This window comes from Lepisosteus oculatus, chromosome 1, assembly GCF_040954835.1.
Source record: "Lepisosteus oculatus isolate fLepOcu1 chromosome 1, fLepOcu1.hap2, whole genome shotgun sequence".
Lineage (NCBI taxonomy): Eukaryota > Metazoa > Chordata > Actinopteri > Semionotiformes > Lepisosteidae > Lepisosteus > Lepisosteus oculatus.
Genome location: NC_090696.1, coordinates 70,042,750 through 70,065,159, shown reverse-complemented (window position 1 = coordinate 70,065,159; position 22,410 = coordinate 70,042,750). Strand labels below are relative to the sequence as shown.

General features: G+C 34.4%; 1 protein-coding gene across 13 annotated transcripts in view; it reads left to right on the top strand.

Moving 5' to 3' along the window:
* The window catches only part of adgrl3.1 (adhesion G protein-coupled receptor L3.1), a 340,584-nt gene that overhangs the window by 149,388 nt on the left and 168,786 nt on the right, over nucleotides 1–22,410 (top strand). For all 13 annotated transcript variants that reach the window (XM_069192140.1, XM_069192148.1, XM_069192139.1 and 10 more), the window contains exon 5: nucleotides 18,563–18,672. In XM_069192140.1, the coding sequence (XP_069048241.1) occupies nucleotides 18,563–18,672 (110 nt within the window). The remainder of the gene's footprint in view (nucleotides 1–18,562; nucleotides 18,673–22,410) is intronic.

Sequence of the window (22,410 nt, the reverse complement as noted above, 5' to 3'; positions counted from 1 at the left end):
TTGAATTTGGTTTCAGTGGTTGTTTTCTTATTATTTTGGCCTTAGTTGTGTAATCCCCCGCATGAAATTGATTTGACAACTAAGATTTTAAATTTTTAACTACTTTTACTTTAAAGCAAGTTTTAAAAAGATTTTAAACCAAGATTTCCAGTTTTTGTTTTTATTTCCATTCACTTACTAACCTTGTTTTAGCACATCACCCAATAGATGTCAATAGATTTGCCCCTCCATTTGATGTAATTCCTTCCCGCCATTTCAATAAGTCACTTCTGTGTAGTACTGTAGGTAGCTTTCAACATAGAGCTGCAATACAGGCCTATAGTGGAGCTCGGACGAAGAGTGTTGCCCAGGAAACCAAATGCGACTCTGGTTGTTGCATGCAGTGCATTTACAAATAAGTAAGAAGGGATCGTTTTTTTTCTCCATGGAAAACGAACACTATTTATGAAATTGTGTTAGTTTAACAATTATAATGCTTTATTTGTTCCTTTGCAAGTCTTGCAGTACATGTGTAGCTCTGCTTTAATTTGTTCTTGGAGAAAAATAAAACGTATTACATCCTAAAATTTGTCAAACACTTTATAAAAATGTCTTTAAGAGTCCCTGTAGATTGATGTTGTTAAAAGATCTAAATTTTATGATCAATATAGTGGCATTTTTTTTTTTCACCTCCTATAACAGGCAAAGATTTTTGCCTCCTCCATTGTGTGTTTTATAATAATTGAACATATTATAATTCAGCTACTGAATTAATATCACCTGCACACAGATGCGCATGATTGCTGCATCTTGTTGACGTGTTTATTGAATTTTGTTTTATGTTTGAATATTTTTAACGCTGGTACATTAATAATTTTCTAAAGAGTACATTACTTAAGAATTTGTATTTCATAACTGTAGCGCAGTGTTTCATGATAACTGATTCTAAGATGACAAGCTGAAATGATGGTGCTTTTAAATAGAATTTCAAATTGAGTGAGGCAAGCATATAGGGTCCTTGAAAGGATTGCACCTGTCTAGGCCATATCGAGTTTTTTTGTGGATATTGGTCACATCATAATGAAAGGCATTTCACTCCAGTTGTCTTCAAAGCTCTGCGGAGCGCATTTCTTTTTTTGCTTCATAAAGCATGCAATCTGAAAATATCACATAATGATATTTAACGGTGGCTGGAAAAGTACAAAGTCAACAGTGACGGATTCGCTGGGACCGCTGCTTTCTTTAAGTGGTCATGCAGATTTAAGGTTTTTGTGCCAGCGAAAAAATAAAAGCGGAAGAAAGAAAAAGATGGATGCCTTGCAGTGCAGCTGTGAAAGATCATGAATTTAGTCTATTCTGTACCGTAAGACCATTAGAAAAGCATGATGGTCCCCAGAACAGAAACCTGAATATTGACCTGTCTGTCACTCACTCCCACTGGCTCTTTAGCATTTGGAAATGTAACCCCATGTTCTCTCAATGCTTTCTTTATTATATGTGGGGGATATGACTAATACTTTTGCTGATTTGCAGCATACTCTCAGCTTCTCATAGATGGAGCCTGTCTGATTAGTTGACTGCTGCTGGATGCAGATTAATGACATCACTGGAGGGTCTCTGTACTGGAAAGGCCTGTACGGCACATTAATATGCAGAACATGAGACTGTCAAAATGCTTATTTTGTGAAAATTAAATCATAAGAAATTCCTTCTAAATATTTTCACTCTCTCACCGGATAGGGTTTCTGTTAGGATTTGAATTAGCAGTTCATTTTGAATTCCTTTTGAAAAAGAATACTAATGAAAATGTGTCTTTACAATTTATAAAAATCCACTTTAAGAGATATGGCCACTTTAATTAGTTTGTGGCACAGATAAGGAGATAGATAAATCTGGATCTCATTAAGAGAGGCTTGAATTTTACAGAAACTCACTTAGACACTCAGTGCTTGGATTGGTAGAATCCTTCTTTTATTGTTTTTGGGATAAGCAGTGATTACATTTTTTGCTTACATATGTCCGCTCCAGTGTGGCACATCTTGTACTGTCAGCTCTTTGTTTTAGCCCTAATCTGCCAGGGATGACAAATGACAGATGAGAGAGCTGAGACACTAAGGCCGAATTGAAAAATTATGAGTGGAAGATTTGTGCAGTGAAAGAAACCATGTTGAATATTAACATTCAAATCAGGTGACATTTGACAGCAGATGGTTAAAATTAATATTAGGATTTAAAAAATTATTATTACCTTTCCCTGTGAGTTTGCAGAGATGAAGGAAATCTATGAAATTTACGCATTTGGCACACACAATGGAAAAGCTAACTACCCTATATTTAAAATGTCATTTTTTTGACAGGTTTCTGCTTGAGACAAGAGAAAAAAAGTGTAGACAGGATATTAAAGTTAAACTTGCAAAGCAAAAGGTCCTATTATTCACATTTTTGCAATTCATTTTCTAAAACTAATATTATTTTACACCAAATATTTGTTTTGTTTTTAGGCATCTAATTTTAAATAATAACATACATACTGAGCCTTAAAATAAACGTATCAATTAGAACTGTAACACATTCATCAGGAAAACAATCAAATCTCTTTTGCAGCAGCTGCATTGACACGTTATTGACCAGGCGTGACAAAGTTAAATTCATTATGTTGATTAACAGTTGTGATCAACAGGGATTGATCAATAACTGACAGGCTCAAAGCTTGTGTGGTCACTATTGGAAATAGTGTTGTCAGGCATACCTGGCAGCAGGTCATCATTTCTTGGCACAGTGTCACCTTGCGGGATCTTGTTCACTGGTCCTTAAGCCCCTCAATACCCCATCTTGTCCCTGCTCATCCCAGAAATTCCCAGTGAGGCTCACTTCCAGTGATTTTACATAATATAACTGTCACATTCTCATCTCATAAGATAGCCGCTGTTGAATGAGCAGTGTAGAGATACAGTATGTGCTTTCCTGCTGGAATATTGTCACGTCAGAATAAGCCTGCCGGAAGGGCAGCGGGTAAGTTGCTAGGACTTGATCAATGTAGTGCCCCTTGATCTAGGCAATAGCTTGCCATCTGTCATTACACATGGATTTGTCTAGACACTCTTTCGCAGACCAACATACTTGGACTTCACCAACAATTTTAGTGAGGTGTTAGGATTTGTGACATCACAGTGTCAGTAAATCCTTCAGCACAGTGCCTCCCTTATTTGCTGTCTTGCAAAATGAAGATTGAATCAGTTGTTGTGGGTGAACAGAACCAACACCTGCCAATGTTCTCTGTGAGACATCTGACATTCTCACGCATTATTGGAATAGGTTACATAAATTATAATGATACAGAATTACTTATCATCTTTTTTTATCGTGACTAGCTTTTGGCCTCCCATTTGCCCTATCAATGTCTCTGTAGTTTGTACAATCAGTTGATGACACCGAGAATCTCAAAGGCATGCGATGATGTTAAATTGTTTAATTCTGCTTTTGAGCCTGGATAAGGCAATTCTCTTTCTCCAGTTTGTTTTCTTGTCAGGTGCACTGTTTTCCCTCATGATCGATTTGTTATCCATCATTTTATGTTTCTATAGCCTTTGGATGCCAAAGTGACCATCCACAGCATTATCCACAAAACTCCTGTAATGTAGGTATGATTTGAGAAATTAACGGAAATACTGAAAAATAAACAAAAGATTATTAATCCAATCCTGGTAAATAAGGGTATGTTGAGCTGAGTATGTGTGTTTTGTATTTGAAATAAACAAAAATAATACATTCAGTTACATTTCAGTTTTAATATCCCTAAATTGTTATGAGCCTTTTGGTAGAAAATATCCGCAAGGGAATTTACAAGAACAAGAAGCCAGCTTGAATGAAGAAATGGTGAATTGGGACATATATACAGACACTCTGATGTAATTGGGGAGGGAGTTACACAAGCAGACAGCTTGACAACTAAATTACCTGCCACCCACTGTTTTCAGTAAAGCTTTGGGAATGGTCAGAAGTTCAGGAATTTGAGAGAGAAAGGCACAGGCAGTGGTACGGTATATGGTTTTAGCGACTCAGTCAAATAATATAAGCCATGTATTGTTTTGTTTGCTAAAAGGAGAACCTTGCAAATAGATTGTGAGCCAATGCAGATGTCTGAGAATTGGAGAAATGTGGTCTATAACCATAAACCTGTTAAGTGTATCCACTACTGAGTTTTGAATCTTTTGCCATTATGGGGTTACATATATAAGCAAACCAACAAAGGAATGTTAGTGCAAGAAATAATGAGCACAGAGACACAACTTAAAAATGATTTGTCTTCCTGTTTAGTATTTTTTAATAAACCACATTTAATATACTGTAATAAAGAATGGGTATTTGAATTCTTTAAGTAATAATGTGTACTCTGTTGGTGTCTGTTGTATGAGGGAGACATTGTATTGTATATAATTTGGATGTTTTGACATATTTCCTTATGCAAAGTAATGTTAGAGCATTCATTTTTTCCTGGAAACATTACAAATTAACATTTTTCAGGTCTACTAAAAAGATCTGATTTTGATTCTGGTCAGGGAATTGTGATGGCCATTACAGTACTTTGATACTGTTCTCCTAGAACTTTTGTCAGATCATTTTTGTCAGTAGTATTTCATGTACAGTATTTTGGCTGCATTTAATTTCATTCAACCTTGAAAAACATTACAGTCCTTTAAAAATTAAAGGCCACCATGATAGAACTGCCAATGTACCCAACAGTGCGGACAATAGGTATTCATACTGTATTTAGTGGTCACCATTTTGTTACTGTTCAGACATTTCCCCTAACTGGGAAGAACATCATCAGCACCAGTGTCTGTACAGACTACTCTAACTGACCTGTTGCTGCTTCTCCCTTGAATATTCAGCCTCTGTGCAACACTGTTAGGACAATCGCAATTAGGAAATTGCAGTTTTACTAGTATCTGCTGCAGCAGATGGTGAGCAAGAGAATTTTGGACATTTGTTCATTATTCCAAAAACTGACCAGGTTAAGATCTGGGATCCAAAATAGAGAGAATATGTCTGTGAGAAACTGGATATATGGAAGCACTAATAATATATATATAGTTATGCCTTGATTTACTGTTTAAGCAGATTCTTAGTGACAGTGAGTTTACTCACTGGTACAGAACCAATATACCACATTCACTCATACGTACGTTTTGCATTTTGATGCCATCAGAGACTCACCAGGCTGATTCATAGTTGCGTACTCTTTGAAGTCTGCTCAGAAAATGCTTCATACAGGTCTGTTGCATGCTAATATACTGTAGGTATATATGTTATTACTCCTCTAATCCACAAGTCCAAAAAATGTGACTCATTTTAAGCACATTTTTTATATAAGGTGGTAGGAACCTAATCCAACGAAAGTATGGGGTATGTGTACATGTTTCTTAAAATGTGCAAACTTTCTCTGAATTTATTGCTCACAGCATGAATTAACATACAGTATATCTGATACTGAATTGATTGTCCAGCTATGTTAGCTTCATTGATAAGACATAAATTAATCTTTTGCAAACTTGTGTTAGTTTTTTTTTTTCTGGTCCTAGTCATGGTACATTAGTAAAATTGTTGCTACAAGAAGAAGTTAACATTTTAACTTAATCTTGATTGTAGCTTTTTAAATGGACCATTATTATGGTTAATTTTTGTAATTGAGTAATTGTGCTCCTAGTAAAGGTAATTAAGATATCATTATAAGATAGCAGATACAGCCCAGCGAAGACCAGTGTATTCAAATTGGTTTCATTTTAAGTAATTTCTAAACCTTAATGATCTCCTAATAATCACTTAATCTAATGTGCCTGATTAATAAAACAACTAATTTCTCAGCAGTTGCTTACATACTGTATCAGAAGCTGTTCCTCCCCGTGTTTTATATTTCTTATTCAAACACTTCTGTTAAAGTAGAGTTTTTAGAAAGAACCCCAGTATACCACCAGGCTGCTTTACCCTGTAATACCCTGTACCCTGAGAATTAATCTGCTGTATTGATCATTCACTAATTAAAGCAAATCGAAGTCTAAAAATACAATTGCATGGAACAAACATGATATATTGGACTGTCTGAGGAAATTGATTTTCCGGTATTATTTATTTATTTCTTGGTATGGGAATGGATATTTTATTATTAAATCCCTTCTGGATGATTAACGGGAGTTTTTCATATTTATTCTACCATGATCAAATCTTCACACCACATATAGAGCAGGGAATACAGCAATGCAACTAATGCATTAGTTTGTACTAAACACTAAGGTACTTAAGAAGGACATGAAAAAATAATTTTAATAAGAACTAGAGCATATATTGTAAGTACATATTTATTGGAATATCCATGAAATAGGGTAGTAAAATCAAATGAAACCTACTGTATTTAAAAAAAATAATTTCAATTTCACATTAACTGTGGTGAAATTGCTACTTTTGAGTTGTTCTTATTTAACACTGTACTTCATTTCTTCAAACAGGTTGTCAAAGAAATAGTTTTGCAAAATGCTTATTTTTCATGCTTACCTTTCAAAGCATGAGTGTCCAAATTATGAGGCATCAGTCTTGTAACTGATGATTAGATTGTTCAGATTTTTGCAATGCTTTTTTTATTTGTGTGAAGTATTCTGTTGTAGTTTTCAAGAAAATAGTATGGAATACAAATTGCCTTTTTATATAGAGGTGTAAAGTCAAGATTTTTTTTGTTCTTTCTGTTGTTCTGCTTAAATCCTAAATGTAAAGTGTTCTTTGGGATATTATTGGTGTGCGAATTCGTTTTGTGTGCTCATCTTCAATAACTTGAGAAAAAAAATATTTTGAATAAAATAATTGAAATGAACTACAGTATATATTGCATTTTGATACTTGTTCACACTGGCATTTTGAGCAATGGCATGAGGGAAGGTAAATATCAAAGTCCTTGGTTTCTGAAAAGTAAGTTTATTTGCAGGTTATGAGGAACAGTGAAGAGCTGTGTTAATACAGTATCACCTTAATGGCAAGCTCTTGGTAAGGAAGCAAAATGAACAAGATCTGTAATTTCATTCTTCGTGCCATAATAAATTCTTCTTTTTCTCAATTTTTTGATCGATAGCTACCGGGAATTTATACATTATCTTACTTGACAGTATAAAGTTATTTCCCATCCATTTCCTTTATGTTTTCTTTACTTAGCCGGCAGCCATATCACCCTGCAACTCACAACTGGCAACTCAATGAAGCTAAGTAGGTGTGAGCCTGGTCAGTTCCTGGATGGGAGACCTCCTGGGAAAAACTAAGGTTGCTGCTGGAAGAGGTGTTAGTGGGGGCCAGCAGGGGGCGCTCACCCTGTGGTCCATGTGGGTCCTAATGCCCCAGTATAGTGACGGGCACACTATACTGTAAACAGGTGCCGTCCTTCGGATGAGAGGTAAAACCGAGGTCCTGACTCTCCATAGTCATTAAAAATTCCAGGGCGTTTCTCGAAAAGAGTAGGGGTTTAACCCCGGCGTCCTGGCCAAATTTCCCATTGGCCCTTACCAGTCATGGCCTTCTTATAATCCCCATCTATGAATTGGCTTCATTACTCTGCTCTCCTCCCCACTGATAGCTGATGTGTGGTGAGCGTTCTGGCGCACTATGACTGCCGTCGCATCATCCAGGTGGGGCTGCACATGGTGGTGGTGGAGAGGTCCCCATTACCTGTAAAGCGCTTTGAGTGGAGTGTCCAGAAAGCTATTATTATTACTACTTGTCTAAGCTATTTCCTTCAGTCGTTTGATTGACCTTCCCCTGCCATTTATATTTTGTGTTTGCTGCTATAATCTTTGGTTGAAGATATTTTTTATAAGGCACCTTTTGGACTACAGTGGGAAATATTTTAGAATTGTTGGAATTTTTATATGTTCATAATTAGTATTTTGTTAAATTTGATACCACTTCAAAATCGATTTAGTGGTATTAGTTGCCAAAACCTAGCGTACCATTAGAGTCATACCCACAGAAATCTCTGAAGACTTTTTCTTGGCTTTATAATATGCTTATCAGAGCCCGTTTTGCTCAGTGTGTGGGCAGATGGGGCTTCTACCCCTTGTGTTTCTCCTTTAGGCTTGGATATAGATGCAGCTCTCATCCTGGCCTGTGCTCCATGTAGTGGCTCCTTGCCTTCTCTATACCAAAAGTTCATATTTTCTGTGCTGTGTGTTTTGGGAGAGCTTCAAGCATCACTCTTCTGGGAATTGACTCTTTCCAACAACAGATCTCTCAGTAGCTGTGAATTTTTTGTTATGTTACACTGGCAAGACTTTACCTTTAAACTGGTGGAAATCAGCAAAAAAGAAAACATCAGCATGATAACTGGCAATTGTTATTGCAAGCTATGTGTAGAAAGCACTGGCTTAATTTATGTTTCACATTGCTCGCCAGGTACATTAAGATAATGTCCAAAATTTATTTGAAACTCAGAAGACTCTGAAAGTGGAAAAAGTACCAGTAAGTAGGATTCATGCACTGATGTTGCAGTTTCTAAAAACTGTTAAATTAAGGGATTTTGACTTTTTTGCTGACTGCTGCTTTGTAGGTTGTAACATAATCAGGAGGAATTGACAGTAACTTATATTTAGCATAAGATAATAAATATGATATTTTTTGCTTAAATGGAATTTAAATCATAAATAGTTTTGTTTTCTAACACAACTTTAAATAAAGCTTGTATAACAAAAAAGCTTCATATAACATAGTCCCTTCAGAATTTGTCTTTTTGAGGCAGAGGATTGAAAAATAGTACTGTATGATAAATGTCAATTTTGAATGCTGTTGGTGTGGTCCACGAGCTAAGCATTTATTTAAACTTTTTCAGAAATGTGCTGCTACAACATTAGAGATTTACTCATTGTAATTTCTAGACATGATTAGTTAGAAGGTATGTATTTGGTACTTTGCTATTCAGTATTCAAATTTTTAGTAACCAAGTGTTTTACCTTTTCCCTCTTGATTTTAATCGAGATTGTTCTTGGTATTATTGTAGCAAGTGCAATGTCAAAGCACATTCTTTATAAAATAAATGGCTGCACTTGAAACTTACAGAAATAGATACTGGGAAAATGGATCTTTTTGAAATGTAAGACTAACAAGAACTGTCAGCAGTGCGGAGTAGTGTGTGGGGCTGTAGATCAGGACTGGAGGGTTGGTTCAAATCCCAGGTGAACCATTGCTGTTGTACCCTTGAGCAAGATACTTCATTCAGATTGCTCAAGTAAATGCCCAGCTATATAAATGAGTCTCCAGGTCATCATTGTAAATGAGAATGTGAGAATTTGTTCGCAGTTGACTTGGCTGGTAAAATAAAAGGACATAAAAGTCTGAAGACAGTAGTAATCATCTATCTGTGTAATAATCTTTGTTATATAGTTTTTCATGTACAAAATCTCAAAAGTGCTTCACAAGGTAAAAAGGATGAAAAAGCAAACAGTGACAATAAGAACGGTGATGTAAGATAAAACATTACATATCCACAGCTTATTCATTTAGCAGGTCAGCCAGAAAAAGTCAAAATCTGAAAACATGTTTTCAGTATACAATGAAACATTTTAACAATCTCACTGCCCTTTCTAACCACTTCAAGTGCTCTGTCCTAACCTATCCAAGTCTATCCCATAGCTAAACAAGAAAGGTTTAGTTGACACAAAACAAACTACATGATTAGTAAAAAAAGATCATACTCAAGGGATCTAAGGGCTATGCTTTGGAGTATTTGGTGAAAAAAATCTCAGGTATAATCAAGCAAAGATGAAATGCATTCAGACCCTCAAATGTTAGAAGTCTTGGAACCTTAATGAGTAAAGCATTACAGTAATCTGTGTGCATAAAAAAGTAACATGTATAAGCTTCTCTGTATCTGACTGGATTAGACTGGTAGAAAAAGTACATTCATAGGAGGACATCAATCAATGTGATATTTTCACATCTATGGAGATGCGATATCTAAGGCTAGATATTCAAAGCAAGTGCAATGCTTGCTTTATGGGCATTGTGTGTTCTAGCAATAGAATACTAATATTATAGCCAGTGTCAATATTTCGGAGAGGAATTTGTATTATTAGCTCTTTACATAACTTGTATGGGCTATCAATTTTTCTAATATACCTAACACCTGTAAATCATACTTCAGATAAATTACTTAAACATCTCTCAAGTGGCTATATCCAGTTGAGTCATCCTCAATATGAAATACTTTATATGTTTTGATTTGCTGTAGTACGAATTTAAGTCTCTTTTTGAAACTTGCACCTGTCATATTGTTCATGTCTGTGTTCACTCAAATATGCACTAAAATATGTTTCACCAACAAAAATAAACTTTCTTAAAAATGTATATACAAAGGGCAACTACTTTATCACAATTAGGACAATAGGTTAATCATAATTAGGCCTCCCCTCATCCCAGGAGGCACAGTATCACAATTGTATAATCATAGCAAAACCATTGATTAGCAACTAATATTCAAAATACATATTGGAATGCTTGTTTTAATAGCGCTAGGTAAAGCAATTCTGAGCCATGTATCTGACATTTTGAATTACACTCCTGGCAATAGGAACTGGAGTTCCATTACAAAAATATTTGGATATGCTGTTACGTGGTTGATAACTGTCTTGTTCACAGTAATCTGAAAATAATGTAAATATGTTTCTCGGAAAATACAATCAATCAGTATAGAATACAACACCATTCTATTATTTTTGAGAAATGCTCTGTTTTTCTATTATAGGTTTCTGTGTTTTATTTCTGTAAGCAATATGAAAGAAAGGAAAAGAAGCTTGGGACCTGTATTGGTATTACATCATTTAAAATTGGAAATTGAGAAATTGCAGTTTTTTTAACACTCCACTAACATAGACATTTTCTTTTTGGATTTCTGAAAAAAGGGAAAAAAAAAGTATTACAGAATAGAAAAGAACCTACATAATTTTCCAAGTATATCCATAACCTGCAACATTCTGTACAGTACCTAATAGGTCCGTTAATGAGCTAAAGATTCTCCTTCTTCATTAGATTATTCAGTTGTTGTAGCAGTCTCCATCTCAAGCTGTGATTTAAAGGCTGGATTAAAATAAAGATTTAGCACACTCTGCATATGTTTACTGTACCTTGAGCTTGCTTCCAATGATTATGTTTAGGTGTACAGATGTGGATCAAAACAGGTTGCCCAAGATTACAATTTTAATCAGTCTTATTGTCATGCAGAGATGTGGATTGAAAAGGCAATTTAAATGTGCATGCTTTAAGTTGAATATTCTTTGAAAGGGCAGCGGCCCCATGAAGTGTGCATTCATTGGCAAAAAAACACTGCTCAAAGCAATGCTAATCATCGTAACAGTAAGGAAGAGGGCAAGCATTATGAGAAGGATCAGCAATGTAATGTTCAGAGCTGTGCTTTAGCTCATAGAGCCCTGAGTATATCAAAATTCAAATAAATCCCTCTCCTTTGTTTTACACTGCACTTAAGATCTTTCAAATGTCTACTTTTGCATAGTAAAATTGTTTCATATGCAATAACAATAAATCCTGTTTCCTGATTGGATTAAGATAATGGATTTCTTGATGTAGCACATCCTATAGTACTGCTTTAATTTGATGATGAGTGAATTCTTTTTTGTTCTTGTTTATCTCATAACTCCTTAAGTAAGTTGTTTTTTATTTTTTTGTGCATAGTAAGGTTTCTAGATTCCATGTGCTTTTGTGCATGTATTTAGATGTACAGTTTACAGGGGGAAATACATCTTAATTGTGTCTTTTTTTGAGCAGTTTATTACTGTCTTCACTGCAAAATGTGTTATTTTTGTCTGTCCATTGTTCTGTGCTGTTATTGTGAATCCAGCTGGTTGATCTCACACTCATGAAAACAACAAAGGCTCCAAATCTGTTTACCAAAGATATGAATGTAGCAACTACAGTATCTTTCCACCAACAGCCAAGGCAACTTGAATATAAAAACAGAGGAGCTGAGTCCCAATTCATTACATTAAAAGTAAGAACACTAACTCAAAATTAATTATCTAGTTTTGTATTTGTTTTCTACTGTCTGAGTAAAATTAATATTTAAATAATTTATTTTTAACTAATCTGTAGACCCAACTTTAAAAATGTTTGTAAATTATTGATTTTGAGTATGCTTCTTACTTTTGATTAAACTATTCATAGCTATATTTTCAAATAAATTTAATGCCAAATTGTAGATATCATGTCTTACATTTGACATTAAATTAGCAAATGTTTTATAACTGTTAATTGTTGCTGTTTTGCTCTGGGCATCAATCAATGGTTTATTGTGTGAATGATATATATCACAGAAAGAATCTTGTTTTAGAGATGGAAGTAATGAAGAACCTAGTAATTCATTCATACTGTAAACTATGTTTTAGTGCCACATTTCTCAGTATTAAATAAAGAAAATAAGTCTTTTTTTCAGTTTTCTATTTATCTTTGGAAGGTAGTATTTGTCTTTAATTAGTCTTATGGGTGTCCATAAACACAGGGTTTAAGTGTAATGTTGTTACTTAATTAAGAAGAGGACATACAGTACAAGCTATCCTCCATAACATAATACACACCCAGAGTGAACCACTTGGTATTCCAAAAATGTTCAGGCTACACTTTCTCTATGATTACTACCAAAAGGTTAAGAGCACACAAAAAGTTGTATTTTTACCGTTTCTGGTAAAGCATTTATGGTATTATTGCATATTTTGAAGAAGATCTCAAGCGTAGGTTGTGAAACCTTGAAAAGCTAGAGAGGTTCTGTGTGGAGGAGTTGTCAAATCTCATGAATAGTTTAAGAATCTTTTAAATGGCTACAGGAAGTGCATCTTTGAGTTCATCAAAGCAAATTGAGGGTATACACAATGCTGGTTGCCAGGATAAAAATAAATGATAATTTTATGTATTTAAAAATATGAAATATATTTGGCATATGTTCTATTTATATAAGCAATATCAAAAAATAATAAAAATATATGTATTATATTTTAACCTAAACCTCTACTTCTGTACGTATGATTTCAGAAAAATAAACTGTATAGATTTTGGATATTGATTAAATTGTTTGGCATCATTTTGAATAATCATTGACTGAACGTGATATTCCTGAATGAATTTATTAGGCACATTGTATGTTCTATGAAAATTAAGAAAAAAATACAGAGGAAGTGCCTTACCCCACTTATTAGGAGAACAAAGTCTTTTTGTCACGGGTGCGTAGGAGCGACTCACCAGAAGTAGATCCAGGTCCTCTTTAATGAAGAATCAAGGTTTTGTCCACCCTGATGGATGTCTGTGAGAGTGGCACAGATGTACAGAATGGCACCCTAATTGTTATGTACAACAGACCATTCAATGTTGTGGTCCAAGAGTGTCTAATTGCTTAATTGATAGTGGCTTGACAGCACACACTTCTAGCCTGTGATTCTCACAATAGGCCCCTGTTGATCAACTCTGATGATGACACATTTTAACCAGCCTAATACATTTTCTTATATACAAATAATTTATTTCACAACACATCTCTTAAAGAAAACTTTTTTTTTTCATTTTAATGATACTAACGTGAATTTGTTGCAAGGGTTAGTGGATAGATAATATTTCTCTGAATGACAATATATAATGAACTATTAATTACATATCAACTAATATTGAATTGTTGGTATTTCACAACACTAACTCTTCCTTTTGATGTGGCTAACCTTGGACAATTAACTTTATATACTGTATATTTATTTTTTTGTCATCCCGCATATTTGTCTCTTATTTGTTAATGGGTACTTGTTATGTTAAATTTTTGTGTATTGTGTTATGTATTTTAACTGCCTGCTAAGCAAATTGAATAATAAAGTAAGTAAGCATAGCTGTGACTCTGCTGAAGTCTAATAAGGATGAAACAGCTGTCCATGGGAGCAAACTTTGACTAAATAGGCAAAAAACAGAAACTGTGAAATGGTCTGCTTTATTTTACGACTCTAAACTGACCCTTTTCGGTGGAGATTTTGAGGGTATTTCATACCTATATATGAGCATAATGGGCTGAATGGTATTCTCTTATCTGTCACCTTTCTGATGAATCTTCGCCATTTTAAGATTTTATACAACCTACTAGATAGAGACGTCCCAAGGTTTACTTTACAAATGTCTTCTTGTTTTGTAAGTTGTCACCTTGGTTGATTTTCTAGTCTATTGTAGCCTTATCATTTCTTAGGTTCAGTACTGAACTATTTTTATCCTTGTGGCCCACTGGTCTTCTCAATCTTCAAATGAAGTCATAGTCTGATGCAAAATAAACCATTGTTTTGTGTTTGTTTATTCCATGTGTTTCATCATTTTTGTGTTTTGTTGCAAACAATGCAAATTGTAAGCAAAAATGGACAGCATGATTTTTTTAAATTCCTTTGACTGTTGTGAGTTTTTAAAACTTTATTAAGTTTGAAGTTAGGAGTGTAGATTTTTTAATGAAACTAAAGAAGGAATGTGATGTTATATTGAGTGTTGCAGAAAGTTACTTTTAAACCATAATCTTTTATTACAAGTCACTTTTGCAGGGGAATACTTTTTAAAGTTAGCTGGTTAGTAGTTTAGACTGCGCCCTGCTTTTCTCCCATCTCCCAAAGACACACACATTAGGTTTGACTACACTAAATTGCCCCCTTGAAGTCTATCCCCATGGCCAGATGGCTGTGCTTCCCAACTCATTACTTGCCGATGAGTAGCTTGGCTTTAGTGCCTGTCTTCTCTGCAAGCAGCTCTAGTTATGTGACTGTGCAGAGAGATGAATGTGTAACAAATTGTCTGTTTCAAATAGCAAATGGTTAATATTGAATTGTTATTTTGTATTTCTGGAGCTTATATTTTCATTGCTGCAGTGTCAGAAGAGTCGTTGGATGACTCATCAGCCAATCATAACTGTGAGGGTGCAAACAATGTTCCCAAACGAAACCTTACAGTATATCTATGAATAGAGTGGCTATCCTTTTGCAATTCAGCTTCACATTTGAATATAATAGCAGGAGCAGCATTGAAAAAGCAATCTGAGGAAATGTTTAATAATTATTATTTTTGGCTTATTGAAAATAACAGTCCTGTCTAGACTCTCAAAGTATGAGCTGTCATGTAGAACATGCAGAAAATGAACTAGGTGCAAGTATTGTTCCCTCAGTTCTGTTGGTTAGGAATATTTGATTATTTCTGTTAAAAAAAATAGATTAAAACAAGGACAAAAAATAATGAAATTTAAGCAGCTGAATTGAGATTTTCTGTAATGCTTCTGTTTCTTTGAGAAGTAGCTGCTGGGTCAAAATTGACTTTACAGTAACTGACAACTGCTGAAAAGGTGTTTGACAGAGTCAGTCTGTTTGCATTTGGGATAGATGAGTAATGTGGGTTTCTTGATCCTTTAAAACCTGAATTCTGATGTAATTCTCCTCATGTCTCATTAGAGATGGGTTTAAGAGTTAGGTCTTTCACTCTCCCTTACGATGCAATTGATTATTTCTGAGAGGATCGATGTTAATTAAAATGTAAAGGAACCTGTTAATTGTACAATATGAATCACTGTGTCAATTTCCAATGAGCTCATTTGTTTTTTATTGTGAAGAACAGTAAAGAAGTATAAAATAGACAAGAAATAAAACTGAATGTAGTCTCAAATGTACTATAATTGCATCCCTAAGCTACAGTATGTTCAAAACAATTCACCACATTGAAAAAATCTAAAAAAAAGTAGTCAAATTATTTTGTAAGTAATTACTCTGCTGATTCTGTGCTTAGCTTAAACTTGAGAAGTTTTTGTTTATCATATACAGTACAGTATTTGCTGTTCCATAATTTTCTTTTTGTTGTGATCTCTTATTTATCACATGTGAACTGGTAATTTGGAAATTCTCTTTCTTTACTTTTTCTTCACAGTTTCTACTTAAGAGCTGGCTACTGATGTTGATCTCCTCAATAATAGCAAAGGTTAAAAGTCATTGTAGTAAGACTAGAGCAGTTTTCTATTTAAAAAAAATGCTGCCACAGAAGTCATTTATTGTAGTAAATTGTAAAAAAATCTATTACTGATTTACTTATACCAAATGAATGTTTTTATACATGTTAGTGTTGTAATAAATTCATATTTAATCAAATGTAAATGTGCATTTGCTGTACTTTAATATAAATAGATGTTAACAGTATGATACCTACAGTATATTTTTTCAGCAAGAAGCTCGCTTACTTCAACAATGGATAGCTTACTGTGTCTTCCTACAGCAATCGTCTTAAATCCGTTACAAAAACAGATACATTGAATAAAATAAAAAAAAAGAAAAAAAAACAATCAGTAGTGTACACCAAATCCTAGCTTCAGGAATCCACACCACTGTAACAGATAACAAACAAAATAAATATTAGTTTAAATTAAAGCACAAACATCAGACTACATTATTTTCTGAAATAAATAGATAAATCATAGTAGTTCCAATCAAAATAATACAATAATATAGCAAAGCTATATTGTTTTACCATAGAAAATATTGCAGCTACTTACAGTCTATGTAGAAAATTTTAGTCAGTTGTCAATTTTCAGGATTGTTCGTTTAATAATTTTTGCTTTGTGTTTTTCATTTGGACCATAATGACTGCTGAAAATCAAGTCATTTTTCATTGATCAATAATTAATCATCAAAATATTGATACTATAGAGCTTTGAACCTTAACAAAAGTGTTCTGTGGTGTCAGAATTGATTTTTTTCTGTATCCATTGTGGTCTGCCAGCAAAAGACAAAGCACTTATAAGAAACAAAAGACATTTACTCTATTGTACCTGGGCTGTTTGAGTATATTTAAACTGCACAATATGTACTGTACCTGCAACACAAAGAGTACCTGACACTGCTTCCCTTAACATTAGTATAATATTTTGAACAGAAATACTGAAACAGTTGTGCAAAGTAGGGGAATTAACGAGCAAAAAGCAACCATAAATGAACAGAACCCCTGTGATCCTGTATTGGAAAAAGCAGTTAGAAAATGGATGGATTTGATGAGAAATCTTTTGATCGTTTAATATTTTCTAGGTTTTGTTAGAAATATCAGTACCCTAAATAATACAATTGCATGCAGTGTTGCTGATCAACATTATCATTTACTCCATAAGTGAATCTGAGGTGGACTCTTTTATAGTGAGGTTGATTTTTCACATCACTGACTATGTCCTCATCAAATTAGTCAGGGCTGCACCACGTTTAACCCATTTCTTAAATAAGTTATTTTTTATTCCTTATCCTCCTCCTCTTGTCAAATTGATGATTGAACTGCTAAAGCATAGCCACCAGTGCCTACTGAACCTATGCATATATGAATTATCTCATTTGAGCAATAAATTATAGATAATTGCAGGCCATTATTATTCTGTTGATGGAACAAATTGTTTTGTATGGTTTATACTGGTTTAAGCCCAGTGTGTGTGGGTATGTATTATTATTAAGCATTGCATGGTAACTTCGATTTGAAGAGCTTTTTGCCGTCAGAGACGTTGCCCAGGGGTCAGTACGAGGAAGTAGCTCTTCTTGACCCCGTTTCTGGGCCACCCTACACAAGTGGGGTCTCACTGATGACCCAATTTGTGAATGCGGTGATGGCAAGGAGCAGACGGCCGACCACATCCTATACTCCTGCCCTCGCTTCAGGTGCCCCGGCAACTTCACCCATTTGGATGATGCCAGCCGCGACTGGCTGAGGCACCTGACTGTGACAATATAACTATGTAACTTCTGCATGTTAAGCTCATAATAATAATAATAATAATAATAATAATAATAATAATAATAATAATAATAATAATAATATTATTGTTAACATGGGGGTAGGATTTAAGTAGAAGTCCACAGAAAGATAGTAACTCATTATGAGATTATGGCCAATAAATATGCCAAAACTATTGAATTTGAGGCTCCATTCACTAAATCCACCAAAACATTTTCTAACCACTTCTTCCAATTCAGGATTGCGGGGGAGCCAGGGTTGTACCAGGCAAGCAATGGGCACAAGGCAGGTACACCCTGGATAGGATACCAGTCCATTACAGGGCACACAAAAACACAAACGCTCTCATCAGGGCCAATTTTCCCACCAGCCAGTTAACCAATCAGTAGGTTAGGAAACCAGTGGAAGGAAAACGGAGCACCCAGAGGATACTTACGTGAACACAGGGATTCTCCTCCCTGAGGAGGCTTTCTGAGGCAAACTCAACGCAGAAAGCACCCCAGTCCCAGAATTGAACCCAGGGCCCCAGCTCTGTGAGGCAGCCCCCATCCACAACATGTCAAATTTAATTTTGGAGGAGTAGGGTACAGCAGATAAAACAAGGAGAGTCAGTGGAAAGTCCTTACAAATACAGGAATAATAATAAAAAAAAAAACATTTGTATGTATGAAGGAGAGTTTTTGATGCAGTACTACACTTTATGTTTCTTGTAATGGCACAGAAACATTGGATTGGATACCAACTAAGGATGCATGTACATGTAGAAAGTAATTTTTCTGTTTTTAAATTTCAGATGCAATAATCGGACCCAGTGTGCAGTTGTTGCTGGACCAGACGTCTTTCCAGATCCTTGTCCAGGGACTTACAAGTACCTTGAAGTTCAGTATGAGTGTGTTCCTTACAGTATGTATAATTCCTTTTTTAATAGCTAAATCAAATATAAAATGTGTGTTAGTCATAGGTTTTTATAGTACCATTCTCATAAAGGTAAAATACAACATTTTTTGTTTTCATTCTTTAAAAATACTCAATTACGTGAAAAACATTTAACGGTGCTGAGTTTTTTAACATTATTTTTTTGGCTAAAGTGTGAAACAGTGTCTGGCATGAGCCCATTTTACGAACAGTGCTTGTGAATCACATTCACTTTTTATCAACTGCTGTACTTAGATTTTCTCAGAATTAAACTCAGAACAAAACAAACTGAACTTTTGGTCATAAAGCCCTGTTCATGATGTGATGGATTTTACTCCATTAGTACACCTTTGTTTTTGTGTGCATAAATTCAAGCAAGCCCATTTGGTGTGAGTGTCTGTTGGATGTGTAAAACCTTTGCACAATGAGTTTATTGTTTCTTTCATCCATCACTGTTACAGTGAAGACTATTGATGTAAATTGTTTATAATGCATAGGATATGTGTCAGTGAATATGTTTGTATTGTTGTGGATTGCTGGAATTGTTTATGCTGATTGAATTTTATTTCTGTAGTGCAAATTAGAATTAGAAATTGTCATTGTCTTGAGTACATCTCAAATTGTAAGTAACAGTTTGTAGAAGAGATGTTTTTATTAATTCAGTAAGTGATGGGAATTGATAGAACTTCAAATACTTGTAGACTCCAGTAACTTATCAAGATATTGACATACAGTATTTCGTGTCTCTTTTTGAGATGCTTTGAATACATAAAGCCTCCAATTAAATGTGGGAAACTGACAACAATTTTCCTATAACCAATACAATAACTGATAATTACAGCATAATGTCAGAAATAAAAAAAAAACAGATTATTGGATATCTAAAAAAAACGAAAATGCAACCTCTATAAAATGCTTAAACATTGAAGCATTTTTTGCTTGGTTTGGAAACCAGATATTAACTTAATAAATACAGTACTATTATAATGTATGTTTCGTGCGCTTATACGCTTTAGAATACTGAAAATCCTACAACAATGAAATTCCATTTCTTACATCAAATACAGAAGTCATAATAGTTATTTTTTAACATTGAGATTAAAATGGTTGATAAATTAATATTGCATTCTGGCGTTTTACAAGAAAGAAATTGACAACATGCTGTGAACAAATTTAAATCTGAATCATAATATCACAAATATTATGCAGAATAGTATTAGTATGGAGGTGTTTCAAGTATAAGAAGCACTTAAGAAGAGTCATCTCTAGGTGTTCTTCCATGTTTACTTAGGGAAACAGCGTCATATTTAACACTGTTAACAAAAGTCTCAAGAACGGTAATATTCATGGTTTAGAAAAGTAATAATTTAGTGCCAGTCTTAAGGGGAACAAAAACAAACCAAGCAGTTGTAGTATATCTTATCTCATATACTGTACTGAAACTACAAGAACATCTGTACAGTAAAAGGGTTTGTTAGGGATAGACTGTCTCCCACAAACTAGTTTAGAAATCCACGCTTTGATTGACCTCTTCTCATGTTCACCTTTTCTTACATTTTTAATGCTTAAACAGAAAGGTCCAAACTGCCAATATTGGAAGAAGAAAGATCTCACTATGTTATCATGTCTGGTTGCCTCAAAACGTCTTTAGTTTCTAGCCTCTTGTCAGGAATATTGACAGGTTGTGATGTCTAGCTTCATGATTCAATTTGCAGACATGTTTTCTGTTTTTAAAACTTAAATCTAATTTTCTCTGTCTGCCTTTTGATTGACTTTCACATAGGCTTGGTGATTGCTGCTCAACTAAAGTCCACCCCTGTGCATTATAATTTGTTCAAGCCAATTACACAGCTCAGTTGGTTTTGGACTTTTAAAATTAACTAAACATAGTGATTTTCTGTTTAATTTTCAGATAAACTGTGTTTCCTTGTGTTTCCTAAAGTTGTGGACAAACTTATTGTCAGGACTTACTACCTTCTCTTTTACTTTAATGTTTTGAGAACATATAACGTATGGGAGCTCACATACTGAAGAGGAAAATAGGGGTAGGTAAATAAGATAAGAAAAGGCATCTGATTGGCTGTCACAGTTTTTGCAATAGCAGATCTTTAACTTTGCTGTAATTCTTAACATAAGAACATTTGCAAAAGAACCAACGAAATGTCATCTAATTTTCTTTCAGCCTTTACTGAGCCAATCTTGACTCCCATTTTGAAGGGAAGCCGTCTTCATTAATGACAAACTATCTAATACTTCCTTCCATGGTACATGAATGTCAAATGAGCCATCAGTCAAATATTCAGCAGTAAGCACATGTGCAACCTGCACACAAATCCTTGAGGTTTGTTTCTTTGTCCAAGATGTTTTGTACAGTGGGATTATAATTTGCAGATTTACATTCTCTTTCTGTTCACAATTTGTGTATCCAGGTAGTCGAAAGAGGCATTCTCACAAAGATTGTTCACAATCATAATATCTTATGATATCATAATATCTTACCTGAGTAAGGTGAATTGTACTTTATAACAATGCACAAGTAGAAGCCAGATCAATAGAAATACACGAGGCTTTAGTAAACTGACAAAAACTGTTTGTTAAACATTTTATTCCTTTATTTTCAATGTTTGCTTTTAAACTTCCTCAGATGTTATTGAACTTACAATAATATTAAAGTTATGTTAGGGTGAGTCAGACTGTCAGAGAGATAATTAAAGCATTAGAATAACAGGTCAGGATCTACAGTATATTACTCTATGTTAGATCCCTACAGTTGTGATTTACAACTAAAGATAATGAGACATACAGTAAGTAATTTCTGATTTTCTGTACAGGGGTTTTTATGACTGGCCAGAAACCAACAGGGCTTTCATTTATCAAGTCAAACAGTTAGATATGTTAGTCGTACCTGTGATTTAAATTTTTATTTAAAAGCTTACATACTGCTTTAGGATAATGTGTGCATATGGTCAACACAGTAACATTTGTTAGCTCTGCTGCCTCAGACTAGGGTATGTTATATGTGGAGTTTACATGGTCTCCCCATGTTTGTGTGATTTTCCCTCGGGTTTCCTCCTGCCATTCACAGATATGTTGGTGAGAAGTTTTGGGCTGATCTAAATTGTCTGTTCTTCCTTTGTCATGCAAAAGATCCAGGGTGAAAACAATTGTGTGCTCTCAGACCCACCTTGTGTGCTTTGCTTCCAGTAACTGCACACCCTCCATGTGAATAGTGGCTTTCTGATAATGAATGGATAGACATAAATTATACTGCTGCACATAGCTAAATGAATGAGTATACATTATTTTACCATGGAATTCCAAAGGCTTTACTAAAAAGCTTTACTAAATAAACAATAGAGTATAGGTTCCTGATTAATGATGACTGATTCTTCATAAAAAGTAAAAACGGTTGAATAAAAACAAAGTGTTTATTATTTATTTCCCTATGCCTATATGGTCATGTTTATGCATAAAATGTACTGTCACCTTTATCTTGTTGGTAATGGTGTTTACCACAACTGTATTTCATTAGATACTTTGTAAAAGTCACTTACCTTGACAGAAAATTGTAACATTACAATAAAGTGCCATTAGAGATGTATTTTTTCACTTACATATTTTTCATATGTTTGTCAGAGCAGCAGAATGGCTCCCATTAATATTTTGTTGCATTATAATAAGGCTTACTAAGTTTTTTTTTCCACTCTCGGCAGAACATAAGATGTG